This window comes from Triturus cristatus, chromosome 10 (genome assembly GCF_964204655.1).
Source record: "Triturus cristatus chromosome 10, aTriCri1.1, whole genome shotgun sequence".
In the NCBI taxonomy this organism is placed as follows: Eukaryota; Metazoa; Chordata; class Amphibia; order Caudata; family Salamandridae; genus Triturus; species Triturus cristatus.
In genome coordinates this window covers 656,080,986-656,099,169 of record NC_140593.1, presented here as the reverse complement: position 1 = coordinate 656,099,169, position 18,184 = coordinate 656,080,986, and the positions used below count along the sequence as shown (strand labels likewise).

General features: G+C 39.8%; 1 protein-coding gene across 1 annotated transcript in view; it reads right to left on the bottom strand.

Moving 5' to 3' along the window:
- Nucleotides 1-14,341: 14,341 nt before the first annotated feature.
- Nucleotides 14,342-18,184, bottom strand: part of LOC146789864 (uncharacterized) — a 153,288-nt gene continuing 149,445 nt past the window's right edge. The window contains exon 2 of the mRNA XM_085630145.1: nt 14,342-14,900. Coding sequence (XP_085486271.1) covers nt 14,871-14,900 — 30 coding nt within the window. The 3' untranslated portion in view covers nt 14,342-14,870. The remainder of the gene's footprint in view (nt 14,901-18,184) is intronic.

Below are 18,184 nucleotides of genomic sequence, written 5' to 3'. Positions count from 1 at the left end.
AAGGTCACGATACAGCACACGTAGCACACAGCACCAGCAGCCCAAGCAGTCCAGGCCGCAGACACCATCCCCACAGAACACCAAAGCCAACCCAGAGCACAAAGAGAAAACCCCGTCAGGCGACACCAAGGCCCAAAAGGCGAAGAAGCAGACCTCAGGGTCACATGCCTCAGAGGCATCCCCAGCCAAGTACTCTCTTGTCCCAAAAGCGTCTAGCAAAGACAAGCAGACCGTTTCCGTGCCCACTGAGAAGGTGGTGCCTGCCAAGGCTACACATAAGAAGGGCTCCAAGGCAGATTCACCCACTACCTCAACTCCCATTCAAAGCCCAGTGAAGCAGGGAAAGGAGGGCACTGTAGGGGGAACACCTGGTAAACAGGGGATGGAGGGGCAGAGGCAAGGCCAGGCGAAACGTCCCGCTGGATCCAGCACGTCCCCAGAGGGAGGGCCAGCGTCTGCACCTGACGCAGCATTGGTGTTGCGTGTGCCTGTTGTGTCCACACCACTTCCCATTGATCCAAAGTCAGGCAAGCCATTTAGAATCCACAAGAAGTGGAAAGGCACCCCTCCACAATCTCCCACCCACACTGTGTCTCACGTCAGCATGACTCCTCCTTCACGTGCCACTACACCACCCAGTCCAAGCAGCCCTCCGGCTTCCCAAGCCACTGATAGCTCTACCTCAGCTGGGCCTCTCACTCCCCAGTCAAGTGCTCCAACTGTGCCCGAAACACAGCCAGCTCCCAGTCCTACTGTCAGCCAAGTCTGAATGTTGGTCAACCTCACACACCTGTCTCTCCCACAGCGGGGCCTGTGTTGCCCATCGTGACTCCCCTGACTGTGTTGCTGACCATGGCAGGGTACAGTCGCACACATTCCCTGTGCAGCTTCTCACGGACTCACTCTGCACTTTGTTTTGACCACTGGCCTTGTTGCTCCTTGCTGTGTTAAACTATTCCCTGTGCAGCTTCTCATGGACTCACTCTGCACTTTGTCCTGCCCACAGGCCTTGTCGTTCACTGCTGTGTTGGACTATTCCCTGTGCAGCTTCTCATGTATCTCAGCTGCACCTTGGACTGGCCACTGGCCTTGCTGTTTGCCACCTGCCTGTGCAGCTCCTCATGGACATACTCTGCACTTTGCATTGGCCACTAGCCTTGTTGCTCCTCGTTGTGTTGAACTATTCACTGTGCAGCTTTTCATGGACTCACTCTGAACTTTATCCTGCCCACTGGCCTTCTCGTTCACTGCTGTGTGTCCCCTGCCTGGGCAGCTTCTCAGGTACAGGAGCTGCATTTTCTGCCTTGCTCTTGTCTAATAGTGGTGCCTATCTGTGCAATTTGTGAATAAAGACAGTTGCTCCTGTTGTCTGTTTTGTCAGTGTCCTTCCTGAATAAAGTTTTTCCTGTGTGTATATGGTTTACTGTGCCACATGCCCTGTGTGCCACTTCAACATTGCCAATGGCTTGTCTGACTTGTTAAATTTTGTACTGGGGTGACAAGGACTTCAGTTTTTCCTGACTGTGATACTTGTGGGTGCAATGTTGTTTTTAGACGGTACGCCGTTGTCATTTTCATTCTTTGTTCATGTTGGATATCTTGTACACATGTCAGGTTTGGGGACACTGCCAGCACAGTGTGAGATTCTTTCCACAGGATTGCAGGCAGGCTGGCCAGGGTCATCATGTATGTGTGTTCTTACTTTCTGTGTGCCCAGCAGTATAGGTGTATGGTCATGTTGTGATGGGCAGTCACCCTAGTCACATGGGTTACTTTCAATGTGTGCACTTGGGTGGTGAAGAAGTGAGCAGTGTGAAGGGGGTGAGTTTGTCGTGGGTGTTGATGTGTGTGTGCCCATGCAATGTAAACTAAACACGTGTCACCCAGAAGTTGGTTGCCTGTTGTTTGGATTGTTCAGGCCTGTGATTGTGTGCACATGTGTGAGTTGTATGTTGTGCACTGTGCAGTGTGTTGGCGTGTCCTTGCAGTTCTGGCTGTCTCCTACTTGTTGCTTTAGCCAATTGTGAGTATGCAGAGTGTGTGACTGGTAAGTCAGAGTTTTGTTTTGTTGAACAGCCGTGTGTCTTGATACTGTTTGCACTCACTGTGCATACCTGCTCAACCACACTGACATTGTGGGTGTGATGTTCTCATGCATTGCTGTCACATGGTGCTTTATTGCCTCCAGTGTGGCATGTGTTGTGCAGTGTCATTCCATCCCCTATCTGTGCTTTAGATGCCTTGACATTGTGAGTCAGCACTCCCTCTATTTGTGTATGGTACACTCCTGCCATGTCCACTTCTGAAGTGCACACCACTTCACTTGATGTCAGCTGTCCTCTTGTGTTGCCTGTGTGTGTGCCTCCCCATCACTTAATTTGTGACACTGTGCTTTGTGGTGCAGATCTTTGGCCAGGAGCACTGTGCCACTCATGACATTTCCCCAACTATGTATCTGTGTTGTTCTTATACTGTTCAGCAGTCATGGTTGCTCATGTGCAGTTCAACTGTCTGTGCTGGCCAGTCCTCTAGTCAAGTTGTTTCCACTTTTGTGTCCCAGACTTGTGCATCTGTGGGTGTTGTGTTGGGTGTATGTGTGTATGCTAGGGTACTGCTTAACTTCCTGGGTGTGATGATGTCAGTGTGCTGTTTTGATTGTTGTTGTGGGTGTTCATGGTGTGTCACTCATGGCTGTGTGGGACTGTTATGTTTTGTCTGCACATACTGCTTGTTGTGCATGCAGTGCTGTGGGTGTATGTTGCCTTGTCCTGGCCTGGTGTTCATCCCCTGATGTCATGCTGTGTTTGCTATGTGATTTATTCTCATGTGCATCTGTTGTGTGTTTGATGTGGCTGTGTTGTTCTGTGATGGTACACTTCTTGTGTGTGTTGTGGTAAGTTGTCTGTGCATTGTTCCTGACTGGTGAGGTTGCGCACTCCTATTGTGTCTGTGCTTCCATTGCTTTCCCACAATTTGGCTGCACAGGTCATGTGTGGTTTTGTTGTGGTTCTGTGTGTATTTCTTTTGAGTTATGTGTTTGGCTGTTGGTTTTGTGCAGACATTGGTTCTGGCATCCCTGTGTGTGTGTGTGTGTGATGTTTGTGGATACCCCCAGGGATTGTGATTGTTTGTCTGTGTCTTGACTGGACATTATTGACACCCTTGTGTGTGTCTGACACTGGGGTTGTGGGCTGCAGGTGTGAGGGGGGGTATGTGTGGAGAATCCTACTTTTGTTTGACAGTCATGGAGTGTGTCAATTGCCCTGTGGGTTGTGCTGCTGGCATACTCCTGTGAAGTGGTTGTGTACATATGTGTAGGTTTTCATAGTTTGACTTCAGGGCCTTCCTTTTATCCCTGTGCCTATACATGGGTTGCCTTGCTGTCTCCCTGAGTTGTTGCACTGAGGTGCCTGTGGTTTGAGTTCACTCACTGTGCCAGCCATGTGTGCTTTGATGGGGTGAGGGTGTTGTTCTCTGTTCCTTGTCATGCATGCAATTTACACATGCTTGTTGGTTGTCTCCTTGGTCTCCCATTTGTTTTCACCTCACTTTGGCTTTCCTATATGTTGTGCTCCATTGCTGGTGGCATGTGGTGTGTGTATGTGGCTGTGTGTCAGTGTGGGGTATTTCTGTGTGACTTTGCAGGCTGTGTGTCCAGTAGGATGTTTGTTGATTGTATGTGTGTGTGTTTATTTTGTGCTTGTACTCAGCTTTCTTGCCATGAATGTGGTGTTGTTGTGGTGTGTGGGTTGCCCTGGACCTGTGCTTCTGTGCAGTGTGTTCATCTGCAGCCACTCCTGCTGTGACTGTCTCCCTTGTTGTTTGTTGTGTGGTGCAGGGTGTGGATTCACCTAGCTTGGTTTTGGGCATGGGGGTGCACAGGGAGGTGCACATGGCATGTCTATTCATGGGGGGCCAGTGTGTGGAGTGTGGAGGTGTGGCTCTGTGTACTTTATGCCCTGCCCATGCTTGGTACTGGCCCTGCCTTCTGCATTGTGCGCATGTTTTCCCTTGTCTTGACCGCTGCGGTGACATGATCGGGACATTACTTGGAGATCACGGTGATGTGTGACCTGGCTGCAGAGGGGTGACTTGGTGGCAGGTAGGAACTGTGTGGGTACACTTGTGGATGTGTTCCTGTCCCCACAAGGGTGTCTGGTGTGGTCAGGGACCCTGTATCAGCCCATGAGTTGTGTGTTGTGGTTCGGTGCGAGATTGTGTTGTTGCGTACCTGCGGCGGCGTCCGTGACGGTCCATGAGTTGCTGGTGATGTATCAGGTACAGCACCGGAAAGACTTGAAGAGCTGGATCCATTGTGGTCTGGACCGGGAATCAGGTTTCACGCTCCGCCGTCTCTAGTTGGGCAGTTTCTCCGCTGCGGCTCGGGCTTTTTGTGGCATCCTGATTTGTACAGCGAATGGGACGTCATTCCGCACGGCAGTGAGTCTCCATTGGCTCCCACTGCCATGGTGGCGGGCGCAATTTGATGGCGGTGTGCATTGCACCACGGCGGACGGCCATACTAATATGGCGGGCGTGAGTGTAGCATTTTTAAGGGATGCTTTTATGGTATTATTAGATGTCATTCCTCAAATGACTCTCGATGATCCAATATGTCAGTCTATCGTTATGATTCCATTTTATTGTTACTATATGCCATTTATCAGATGGGGAACAAAGTAGACTCACAAACAGAATAAAACTTAATGAGTTACTCTCTCAGATTCATTACTTGACACCCAGCAATTTGCACTAATTTGAAGCTTCTGCCTTATCAATAATTTTTAATGAGTCCTAAAAACATACTTGGGAGGAATATACGAATGTTGGATGTTACCGTTGCTCCGACTGCTCTAGCCAGTAGTTTCAGTGATCCTCCTACATATTTTCAAACCATTAGCCAAAATATTGATAGATCCATTCATTTGCTTTATTAGCTTTCTCCATAATAAAATATTTATATTTTTTCACTCTCTCCTACGATCCTTTATAGCAGGTTGCTCCGAATATTAGGATTTGACTCTTTCAGATTTTCAGATGGCAATAAACTTTGAAGTCCCACTGCATTGTGGTCCATGATTAAAAGATCATCTGCATAGAATAAAGCTTAAATATTGACCATTCACCGGCGTGGTGCATTTGATAAATTAGCATTCAATGTTGAAAAAAATGACTTGTAAATATGTTTAATAAATATGGCACTAATACACAACCTTGCCTTACTCTGATTTAGCAATACATGTATTCCTTTTTTTCCAAAGACATTTTATTTAGATTTTCAGATTTTGAAACAACCATAAATAAACCGCTGGATTCCTATAGCCAAATATAACCACAAACCTTCTCTATATTACAGAAAAGGAGGCTCTTTACACCACCCCTCCTCCTCCTCCTTGTCCCTCCAACTCTCCTCTTAGCAATTACTCAGTTAGATCAATCGTCCTTATACACATAACTTCAGTGTTACAATGGTACTTCATCTTACGCATTTTCACAGCAACTACAAAACACAAAATTGTTCTCTCCCGTTACATTGTTAATCAGAGTGATCTCGAAGATCTAGGAGAGCCATAGGTCGATCGAGCCTTTGCCTAGTAAGTAGCCTACTTGGGCGCGCCACTGGTTATCCAACTTATAATCCATATCATTAGTTCAGTTGAGTTCAAACATAAGTTTATTCATACCATTTAGTCTTTAAACTACAACCCATGCAAAGACTTTTTTTTTTAATTTACACATTAAAAAATTCTTATTCTCAACAATAAAAACATCATGTGATCCTTAAAACTTCATACCTAAAAATTTTCAAGACAGTAATGTTTCATTTTAGATAGCGAAACGCTTTTCTGCATTTAAGCCTCGAATCCATATCATTAATTCCCCATGTTAACGTCTCCATAGCAACCATTGCCCAGAGCTTGCCCACCCATTCCTGCATTGATGCAATGGCAGGAGACTTCCCTCTTAGTGCCAGTATTTGCTTTGCAGCCAGGAGCATATTAGTTTCAAATCAACCTTTGACGTATTGACCATTTCCAGGGGTTTCAGGCCCAGAACGAGAGTCATGGGAGATGGCTTCAATGGATAAGCCATCACCACTCTGATTTGTCTCAGGATCTCATTTAGATAAAACAGTCAGCCTGGGGCACAACCACCACAAATGCTGTCCCATACATCTGTTTTTGTTGACAGGTGTCACCAGCAGGAAGGTGTATTGAATGTTGTTCGTCACCAAAACAGTTGTCAACAATGTGGTAACCGGGTGTCCCTCAGAACCTGGGTATATAACAGTGTAAAAGAACAGAACCTATTGTTATTATAAATTGTTCTTCTCCAAAAGGCATGACCGCTATGCCCACAATCTGTCTGATAGCAGCTGCCAGTGGTTCGACAGTGAGAATAAATAGCAGCGTAGACAGTAAAGATCCCTGTCGTGCCCCTATACAGAGGGGAATTTCTCCCAACGTTTCCGCATTGACGACGATCCATGCTGTTGGTTTTTTATAACTGGCTGTCACTGACGTTATCATTTGGGGACTGAGGCCTACAGCCTCCAGAGCTCTAGTGAGGAAAACCCAGTTCACCGTGTTTAACGCTTTCTCATCATATAATGACAGGATCACCACGGGGAGACTTTTCTATTAGATGCAATACCCTTCCAATGTTGTCAGCTGCCTGTCTGTAAGGGATGAAATCTGACTGGTCTGGGTCAAGAAGGTATAGTAAGTGGGACAAGCTCCTATTTGTACATTTGTGTTTCAGAGTTTAACAGTGCTATAGGCCGGGAGGCTCTGAATAGATAATTCTTAACAAGATTCTTAGTAGTTGGTCAACTATTAGAATGCAACTGAGCCCAGACAAATTCTAGGGATTTTGGCGCAAGTAGTTTAGTTCATTATTTAGAACTGATACATGATGAGACGCCCTGGCAAAGTCTATGTAGGTACAGGTTAGTGACCTTGTCCCGTGAATAAGAGCTCTGTTGGCTATTAAACACAATGACATTGTGTTAGACAAGGACACTGATCTTCCCTAAAGATTGTTTCATAAGGAGGCAGTGTATTAGTATCATTATTATTATTTGATCATGCAGGTAGCTCATTCATACTTTGCCAGGCTGGTGTAGAATCATCTGCCGTTGGTAATTCTTAGGTCCCTTTTTTACAAACAGCATCAAGTCGTTCATCTTTCCATTGTTCAAGCATGTTTGCAATACTCAGTTTGCTTTTAAATGTCATTGAGAACAACTAGACTGACCAAACTGGGGACAGCTTTAGTTGTTTGCAGAACAATCCATCGTACGTTTGTACATTATTTACAGGGTCAATGGAAGTATGCGGCAGGGGAGAATCAAATTATGTGGCAGGGATGACAAAATCATGTGGCAAAAAAGGCAATTATGCGGCACATTTTTTAGTAGTATTCATTATTTTGATATTTTAAACATAGTAATACTGTCTTGGAAAATATTCAACCTCATTAGTGTCAGTTTAACAAATAAATATTGAAATAAGCAAATGAAAGATAACCAGTTAACCTTTGCAAAGGGCCTTCCTCTGGGAGCGAACACATGTCACAGAGTTTTTTGTCACTTTTGGTCAATTTGAGCTTGAAACAGGTTTTTTTTGTTAAAATCTCCAGTTTATTCAGCAGATGATGGTTTACATGGCAAATGATACCAATCCATAATTGTGCAAACATTGTGCAAAATAAACTCGGCCTGCAGAATCACGTAATTTCAGTGGCCCTAGGTATTTATGATGGTGTAAATTTCTTCCTCTGTAAACTCTATTTCCAATTCTTTGTTCTATATCAGATCACCTTCCTTGTCATTTTCTTGATATTTAAAGCAATCAGCTATATATGAAGTAAATAGGGACTCGATCACTGATTCGAAGCAGTCACTTTTTTTCCATTGACATTTACTGAAACCCTTCTTAAACTACTTATCTTTATATCATTGCTACAAACAATTACATTCTGCCTTGTTTTCCAATCGTTATCATGTATTTATTTTTCTATATGTAAAACGTTGTGTAGGTTTTGCTCAGGGATTTGGATAGCTTCCTTTATGTCTGGGTGAGTAGCAGGCCTGATTGTCTTGCCTTCCTTAAGTTAGCTTTATACTCCCTCCTTTCCTGTACTTTGTAAACGACACAATTATTGGTGTTGATTTTCTTGGTTGCATCATTTTTAATGGACCGACTTGATCTACATATCAGACATATCAGACATATCAGACAATACTCTTAGAAGAAGAAGCATATAATACACAGTATGGAATGGGAAGCTCGAAACTCAAGTTATAATCTATTAAAAATCTGCTAAGTCTTTGCTGACATATTCTTCAGCCTTTTTAAGTTAATAAATCACTGATTCTTTTGATTATTTCCTTGTGTATCGTCGGGACCACCTACCTCTCTTTCAATACAGGGGCAGAATTTTTGAGGATAATGAATGCTTTCCCCCCCTTGATCTATTCCAAATGATGAGCAGTTCTGAAAGTGTTCCCTCGGTATAAAAGTGCAATAGATGGTCGAGAAACAACTTCCTTTTATTATTGCATATTTTCCTGGTTAATCCATATATCCCTGCTATTTCAATGCATCGTATTTAATTCTCTAAATACAGCTATCACTGTTTCCCCTCATCTATTAGCCTTTGCGATGGTGTTCATCCATCTTGGAGTCAGTTTTGACGGTAAAGTTCCCCTTTCAGCAATTTCAATGTAATAAATGTCCTTGATTATTTTGTCTCTCTTTGAGGAGATTCTTTCTTGTAACCTTTGCCGTGGTATGTTTGTGAGGGCAAATAACTATTTATCAACATAATGGCTGTGGTTTTACATTTTTCTTTTTCTAAATATATCTTTAATGCTAAGCACGTAAGTGTTTTATTTACTTCTTCTTTGTTTGCTATCTTTAACTCCATCAACAACCCCGCATCATTGCTTTACTTTTAACTTCTTCAATGTGGAGGTTGAGACTTTAATGTCGTCTGCACTAGCTTTTCAAGCTAAAGGGAGGAGACTCCTCTGGTGCTCTATTTTTATTTTTTATTTAATGCGATTTTATATAGCTCGAACATTACCCAAAGCGGTCAGAGCGCTTTACAAAAGAACCAGTTGCCTTACATAAGGACTTTGGATTAAATGAGTTACATAAGAGATATTAAACAGGAAAAAAATTGCAAATGTACAAGTGGAGCGAAAGGAGGGGAAAATTGCAAACGTACAAGTTGTGAAGTCACTCAAGGAAGAGATAAAAACAGATAAACTCTAAAATCACATAGGAATGGTAGTAAGTACAAAGGTCTACTACATATACTAGTGGTTAGAGCGCTTTACAAAAGGACCAGTTACATTACATAAGGACTTCGGAGTACACAAGTTACATAAAAGATACAATAGTCAGTACATACACCTACTGCAGATACTAGAGGTTAGAGTTGCATATATACAAGTTGAAGATTCACTCAAAACGAAGAAACAAACAGAAGAAACTCTAAAATTACATAAGAACAGTAATAAGTAAATACGTCTACTACAGAGTCTAGTGGATAGAATTATATATATATATATTCACTGAAAAAACCATAGGTTTCACACACGTTATAGTTAGGAATTAGCATTTAAAAAACCTTAGAAATTCAGTGAAAAAACCATAGGTTTCACACATGTTATAGTTAGCTGGACATTTTACTCGTAAAAAACCAATGAAATTGCCCCGTTATAGTTAGTTCAGCTAACTATAACTCGCGCGCCCGCAATGCACTGCTGATGACGTCACATATTACATCACTCATGACATGGTCAGTGACATCACTCATGACATCACTGATGACATCTCAAATGACATCACTGATGACATCACTGATGACATCATCCAGTGAATGTGGGTTTTTCTGAAAATTAAATATGTTTTATATATGTATATCTCAAGGTCGATGGAAGAATAAATGGGTATATAAGTGTCTAAATGGATGATTTGTTTTTGAAAAATTGATTGTTTAACTGACTGATTAAGTGTATCATAGTGAATACATGTTTTAGTGAGTAATGTTTAAATATGTATATATCTGTATCAGTCTCTCACTTTGTGTATAAGTGGCTGCATGGGTTGGTGAGTAGCTACATGGGTGTCTATATAGGTTATTAGTTGGTTTTTTGAGTATCAGTCTGAGTGTCTGCATGGTTCGGTGGGGGGTATTACGTAGTGCACAGGTGCATGAATGAGTGACTCACTGTTTGTATGTGTTGAACAGACCATGTGTGCAGGACTGCATGGGTGGATGAGTGTGTGTATGGGTGTGTTAGTGAGTGAATGACTGTCTCAATAGTGTCTTTATGAGTAACTACATATGTTTAAAACTAGTATATGTGACTATTGGTGTATATATGTGAGTATATGCAAGGGTGAGAGATTGGAAGAGTTCCTGTATGAATAAGTATGTGTTTCTATAAGTGATTGTTTAAAAGACTAAGTATGTGTAAGTTTCCGTAGAAGTAAGTATGGTGGTGTGTGTATAACTGTATATGCAAGTAAATGTATGTTTGATTCTTTATTAGTACGAGTGACTATGTGTGTGAGTAACTCTATGGATGAGTGGCATTGTGTAACAGGATGTATAGGTGTATGAGTACATATGATGAGTGAGTACATGTATGAGTGACTGTATTGGACTGTTGGTGAATGAGTGGATGTGTATGTGGATCTTAGAATTACTGAAGAGGTTGTTGTAACTGGTATTGGTATGTCCTTTGTTTTGAAAATTTTAGTCTCTATTTTTGAATGTGTGTGTCAAAGGTTATATTAGGGTGAGAGGAGGTCTGCCACTCTATCACAAGGATGATGTCATCAGTGATGTCATCAGTGATGTCATTTGAGATGTCATCAGTGATGTCATGAGTGATGTCACTGACCATGTCATGAGTGATGTAATATGTGACGTCATCAGCAGTGCATTGCGGGCGCGCGAGTTATAGTTAGCTGAACTAACTATAACGGGGCAATTTCATTGGTTTTTTACGAGTAAAATGTCCAGCTAACTATAACATGTGTGAAACCTATGGTTTTTTCACTGAATTTCTAAGGTTTTTTAAATGCTAATTCCTAACTATAACGTGTGTGAAACCTATGGTTTTTTCAGTGAATTTGCAAGGTTTTTTAAATGCTAATTCCTAACTATAACGTGTGTGAAACCCATGGTTTTTTCAGTGAATTTGCAAGGTTTTTTAAATGCTAATTTTTTTTTTTTTTTTTTTTTTTCTAACATATTTTTAATTTAATTATCTTACCTTTTATAAAGACTATGATTAAATTTTTAAAATTCTTTAATATTTTTTTTTAAATATATTTTTTAAAATAAACATGTAAAATTTATTTGCAGTACTTTTTTTTAAAAAAAAATATTTTTTTAGTACGCGTACCGTAAGCTCACGGTAAGCGTACGGTTTACGCAACGTCCGTAATCTATCTACGCTGCTTGCGTATAGTTACGCACTTTGCGTAGCCGCGCATACTGCGCGTGGGACGCGTGCGTGCTTACGCCACACGCGCACGTTACGCGGAAGTGTCGGGGAGTGACTGTTATGCGCATGCGCGCAAGCGCGTGTCTTTTTTACGCGCATGCGCACTTTTTGCCGTAAGCGTACCGTAAGCGTACCGTAAGCGTACGGTAGGTCATGTGATCATGAAACACAACTTTTGATTGGTTGAAACTACTTTCAGTTCTAGAACTCTCCTACACCACACCCATTCCCCTCATTTCTGCTTGTGATCCCTTGGGAGAAGGAGCTGGTTTGTCTTTGGGATACGATGGCAGAACAGCAGAGCTCTTCTGAGAGTGAGGCTAGCACTAGCAGCACTGTCTTGAGGCAGAGATCGAGGAAACAAAAGCCCTCTTATGTATGGGATTATTTTACTTTTCCTGAAGGCCAGCAAAAGGTAAATGCACCCTTAGTGACTTGTAAGCTGTGTAAGCGTGTACTTTCTAGAGGTAATCCTAACAGGAAGTATTCCTTTGGGAATCACACCATGAAGAGACACCTCCAGGATGTACACAGAAGGACACATGGTCATCTTTTTGGAGGTAACTCTTCAGAAAGACGAGCCAGTACATCCACAGTAGCTCAGCCTGAACCATCATCTGCAGGGCTGACTCCTTCTTCTGCAGGTCAGGTGAGCCCTTCATCTGTGGGGGGAGAATCTCCTTTTGCTGGCCCTCTGGAAATGAACCCTCGATTTCGGAAGGTTGATATTCATTGCACATTTTGTAAAGATCTAATTTGCCATAGGGAGACCAGTGTTTCCCTAGTGAACAACAAAATAGATCAGCACATTTGTCGCTTTGAATAATTTTCCCATGCTTCCTTTCCTCTGTCCCTGCATGAACACAACGGTTCTTTTAAGAGCCAACCTTATCTTTCATCTTTTTTTTACATATGTTTTTAAAAACTTTTTTTTATTTTTTTTTACCGTACGCGTACGGTGCGCGTACTTTTTTTTTTTTTTTTTTAAAAACAATAAAAATCAATAAACACATTACAAGGTCCTTGAGAGACTACAATTATTATTATTGACTTACCATACTCACTGAAAAAATATTTATTCATTTGTTTTTTTTAAAAATAGTTTTAAAAATGTTTGTAGTTTTCGAAAATTTTCTATATCTATCTGGAAAAAAAGAAAAAAGTATTAATATTTTTAAAACATTTTATAATACAGTACACATATTTACATTTTTTTCCAAAAAATATTTTTGCCTTATTTTTGCTGTTTTCAGAATATATTGCATTTCACTATAAATTGTGAAAGCAATTGCATTCATCATTTTACAGCGGGCAAAAAAAAATAACAATCACAAAGATTGTATTAAAAAAGCCCTGATTCTTTTTTTACTTAAACTTAACATTATAGAAATGCATAATATTCTAAAAAAATATCATCTAATACCAATACTTATTTCTTTAAAATACCATCTGATATGTTTGTTTCAGAAGTATAATCACAATATTATATCTCAAATAACTCCAAAATACATCTGATTTCATTTCCTTTAGACCAAATAGTAATTTTAAATTTTTTTTTGGAATAAATTTCCAACGGTAATCCAATAAAATTCTAAAGTTTAATTTGTCCAGATCTCACCGATTCTCTGTAACATTTTGGTTCACGAAAATTTTTTGAATAATTTATTAAGTCCACAATAGAATTGGTTACTTTTCCGCATGGCCAAATAGTAATTTTTTAAATCATTTTTGAAAAAATTTCCAATGGCAGTCCAATAACATTCCAAAATTTAAAATGTGCAGAAGTTACCGATAATCTCTAAATTATTGGTTTTTCAAAGTTTCATTTAAAATTTAAAAAGTCCACATTACAATTGGTTATCTTTCCATTAGGCCAAATGATAATTTAAAAAATCTTTTTTCTACAAAATTGCAATGGTAATCCAGTAAAAGGGTAAAATTATTTTGTCGAGATCTTGCCAAATCTGTCTAAAATTTAGGTTTCAGGAAGATTAGATAGGAATTTGCTAAATCAAAAGGCAAACGTTGTTTGAAAATCAATTGGGAATCATTACACAGTGTCCAGCCTTTTTCACATTTAAGATAAACTGTGTAATGTCCAGAAGTAACAGTAGGTCCATCATGAAAAATTATTGCAACAGTTACAAAAGTTTTTCCAGAAATTGATAATTGCTGTCCTGTAAACTTCTTTATTAAAGTATCCAATTTTGAACCATCAGCTCTACATCGTTGCATCATTAAAATTACATACTGTCCGTATTCCTTTAAAATTAATGTTGAAAACATGTCAGAATTACACTCACTACATTTCATGCTATGATTAGCATCTTTAACTAATTTTGCAAAAGTGACTGTTTTACTCTCTGGCAATGTCAAATAAATAAATCTTTCATTATCAACAATAGAGCCACATATATTATAACAATTATCACAACTATGTTCCCATTTATAAGAGAGACCAAAAAAAATGTCAATGGGAACTCCTTCTTCTTCCACTACCTGAAGAAAATACATCAAAAATTCATGTGCATCTTGCTGTTCATTTTGAGAAAACTGTGTTCGTCCTGAACATACATCTAAAAGTTTTCTAATTTCAGTAGCACTTTCTATTTGAGTTTTATCTTTACTCAGCTTTTGAAAAAGGAGACTCAGCTCTGAACAGAATCTTTTTCCCTGATTTACTATTATCTGCTCTTGCAAACTTTTCAGATAAAATGCAACATTCAGCACTACATTTGCGTAGCAGTTGACACCAGAGCTATTTTCAAAATGACATCCTACAACCTGTTCTTCATTTTCCTTTTTCTCTTTGCTTGCAATTACATCACTCCTCTTTTTTTTCCTCTTCTCTACATCTTCATTACAGATATTCTCATTTTTTCTTTTACGAGAAACTACACGTTTCTCCAACACAGGATACTGACCTAAATGAGGAGCATAGCTTCTTCTTAATCTATTATACTCCTTTACACAGTTTGTATCAGCACTAACTTTTGAGTCATCAAAGTCTATCATGAATAAACCTGATAATGTTTTCACTCGTGACAAAGCTACATATGCCATACCTTCTTTGAACACAGTTGAACCAATGTTCACAAATGCACAATCTACAGTCAATCCTTGAGACTTGTGAATAGTTACAGCATATGCTAGAGAAAACGGAAACTGCTTCCTACGTACATATAAGTCTTTCACAAGCATAAAACGTACTGTACAACGACAAATATCTTTAACTTCTTCTATCTGATCAAATTTTATTTTTAAACATTCAACTCCTTCTTTTTTCTGGTAATTAATAAAACCCACAACTCTTCCCATTGCTCCATTAACTAAACCTTTTTCAACATCCAAATTTCTCCTTAAAAATACTCTACAGTTCATGCAAACATATAGATTTTTTTCTAATCCAGCTGTTTTGGAGATGTTCTTCTCTAGTGAGTCCAATTTATTTTTCAGTTTGCCTGTTACTGTGACACTAATTCTTCCATCCTCAATTTTGTCCACTGCTTCCAATTTCCTGATCTCTTCCTTTTCCAATTTCAAAAGCTCCTCATTGAATATTGAGCATTCACGTAGAGTTGGCATTAAGCAGATGACACTTTTGTTTTCTGCAATGTTCTTGTATATCTTCTCTGCAACTATTTCTTCCTTTGGAAATAAATTATGTAGCAGCCGACTCTGTAATGTTTTTTTGCCAACTTCTGTGAGTAGTCCAATCCTGATATCTTTCAGAATACTTCCATATTCTTCATCGCTTGCTTGCCTCATATTAGTAGTAAGTTCCTTGTACTCAAAGAAGGACCAAATATTTGTATTTCCGATGCTTCCCAATGACTTCTTCGTGTCTTCATGTGTGACAGTATTAAACACTGGTTGTCCTTTAACTGGAGTAAGCTGCAGAAGATCTCCAAAAACTATGACGTGTTTTCCACCAAATAACATGTCATAGTCTGTCTTCAAAATTTGCTGCATTCTTAAATGCACAAAGGCAAGCATTAAGTTTGACACCATGCTCACCTCATCAATAATGAGAACTTGCATCTTCTTCAATACTCTTGAAACTTCCAAGGATGCTTCTCCAGTTAGCATGTTGAATTGTATTTTGTTCTCATGCTCCACTGGTAACATTAGCAAACGATGTAAAGTGATTCCTTTTATGTTATATGCTGCTAACCCAGTTGGAGCAGTAACCACACAAGACAAAGTAGAATCCGTTTTTTGCTTTAGGTAGCTTCTGATGACTTTTATTAGGAAACTTTTTCCAGTTCCAGCTTGTCCGCTTACATACATCCTGATTGGATGAAATGATGTGCATGAGCACTGTTTTTTTGCATGTAGAAATCCGTGATCAATTTTGTTTTTGATCTCTTCATAAATTTGTTGCTGCTCTTGATTCAGTTGTCTTTCCAAATTTTCTAAGTCTATAAATTCTTCTTGAGCTTGATTCATAGCCGTTTCCACTTCATTCATGGCTATTGATGCTTCATTTTCAATGATTGGTTGTCCTAGGGGATCTTGACTGAGTGTTCCTGAACTTTGGCTGTCCTGAGAACTATCTCTAGCGATTTCTGCTGCAATTGTAGTTTCCTGATCAATTTCTTCATTTAACATTTGCAGATAAGTTGAGAATGTACTGCATTGTATGCTGTCTTTGCAAGCATTAAAAGAATCTTCATAGCTCTGGAATTCTCCCAGTAGTTCATCCTCTGTACGCCATGGTTTAAACAACTGTAAAAGAGCCAAGTAGTAAAATTCCTTCTTGTCAGTAGTGTCGCAACTCAGCTTCCGGTGATTTATCAAACTTCCTTTTGTTTGCTTCACCAAACATCCTTCTTCACCAACGACTTTATATTTTCCATTATTGATGTCTTCTGTGGCTTTCCGTGAATAAATGTAGTTCTGCAGCACTTCATAGAGACACATGTTCTCCAGATGTTGACTTCTCTTGGGATAATATGTGTCCAACATGTTTGTTTTCAAAATATCTGTACTTTCTGGGTCATTCTCGGCCAAATATTCAATTTCTCCTACAGATTTCAGTACCCGATTTCTCATTGCTGCAAGGCCTAAACTTGCCCAAATTATTCTTCTTGACTTCGAGTAGAGACTTGCAGAAGATAACCTATCTGAACATTCGTAGGATCCAATTTCTCGATGCGATAACATCTTCAAACTGAAACTGTACAGCTTCTTACTGACAGTCTTCTCGTGAGAAATCTCTTCCCACATTTCCTTCAATTCTGTTTTTTCTGATTTCGTAATGTAAGACGTTACATATCGAGCAACAGCAATGGAATTGTCAGCTACATACTGTATATCCATGTTAGCGTTCCACATGGATAAAATGACTGGGTTGTAGTCATTTATATTTTTTGATTCTTCTTTTCTTTTTAGGTTGTAGGTATTCTTAGGTGATTTTCTTGTGACAGTATGTCTCACAGCTGACATAAAACTGTTGACTCTTCCATTTGAAAGAACAGGTCTAGGAAATCCAAATCGACATTTAGTGTAGTATTTTTCTTTGCTCTTGTATTTCCGTCGACAGTATTTTCCACACCGATGACTTTGGAAACGTAAAACTTGCTCCTTTAACTTGTTCTCTTCTGTGCTTTTTGGTATAGCACATGTTGCATATTCTTCAATGTAAGATAACACTGCTTCATCAGCATCTGTTCCAAACTTTGGGGCATCCTTGATCCACAACAGCATATGAATATGAGGAGCACCTCTTGCCTGGTACTCTTTTCTCCAAAAGAAATCCACTACTTCTCCAAGGGGTGGATTTTTTTTATTGCAGATGAAGGACATCATAGCCTCAAATCTATGATTGAAATATCTGCAAACATTAACCGGATCCAATGAGCACAGTTCTCCTGCTGTCTTGTATTCGATGTTTTTAATGTTTGAATTGGCCTCTCGTAGAAAATCCAGTAAATCATCCCAAGCGTACTCGGCACAGCTTAGGGTAAGGAACCATGTTGGTGTTCCTAAATTCCGTAACATGCATTTTAGTTCACCATGGCGTCGGTACCAATATTCATTTGTCCCACGCTGACAAGCCATCAGATTGATCAGTTGTGTTTCCAAATGATCATCTCGGTGCTGCACTTTCTCCATAAAATCCTTAGCAGACACATTTTGTAAATGTACTCCACTTTTTAAAATGTGATTTACTGCATAAGACAGTGCAGACAAGTCGCTTTCAAATAAAAGATGGAACAAATAAGGAATACTTTGTCGAAATCTGGGATCTTCAGCATATCGTCTTGTAGTCCGATACTCAGAAGCTGGAATCTGTTCTGGACGTTCATCGTATCGTCCTCCTTTTCCTTTAGGAAACAGCTGGGGAAAACATCGAGCTTCCAAGCTCTCCTCCCATACACTCACGGGAATTCCTTTTGCTTTCTTCATCTGAAAGAGATCAATATTGTCTCCCATAACTTCTTTCGAATGAAGAGGATGTATGCTAAAATGTTCATAAATTTCTTCTTCCTTTGACTTGTCCACTTTTTCAATTTGTCCAGTTGGTATTTCTGTGTCTTCTTGTAAATCTTCTTCTTCTTCTTCTTCTTCTATATAAATTGATTCATACCATTTGTTATTTTTTTTCAAATACAAATTTGCTCTTTGTACTTTCCGCACATCTACCAGCTC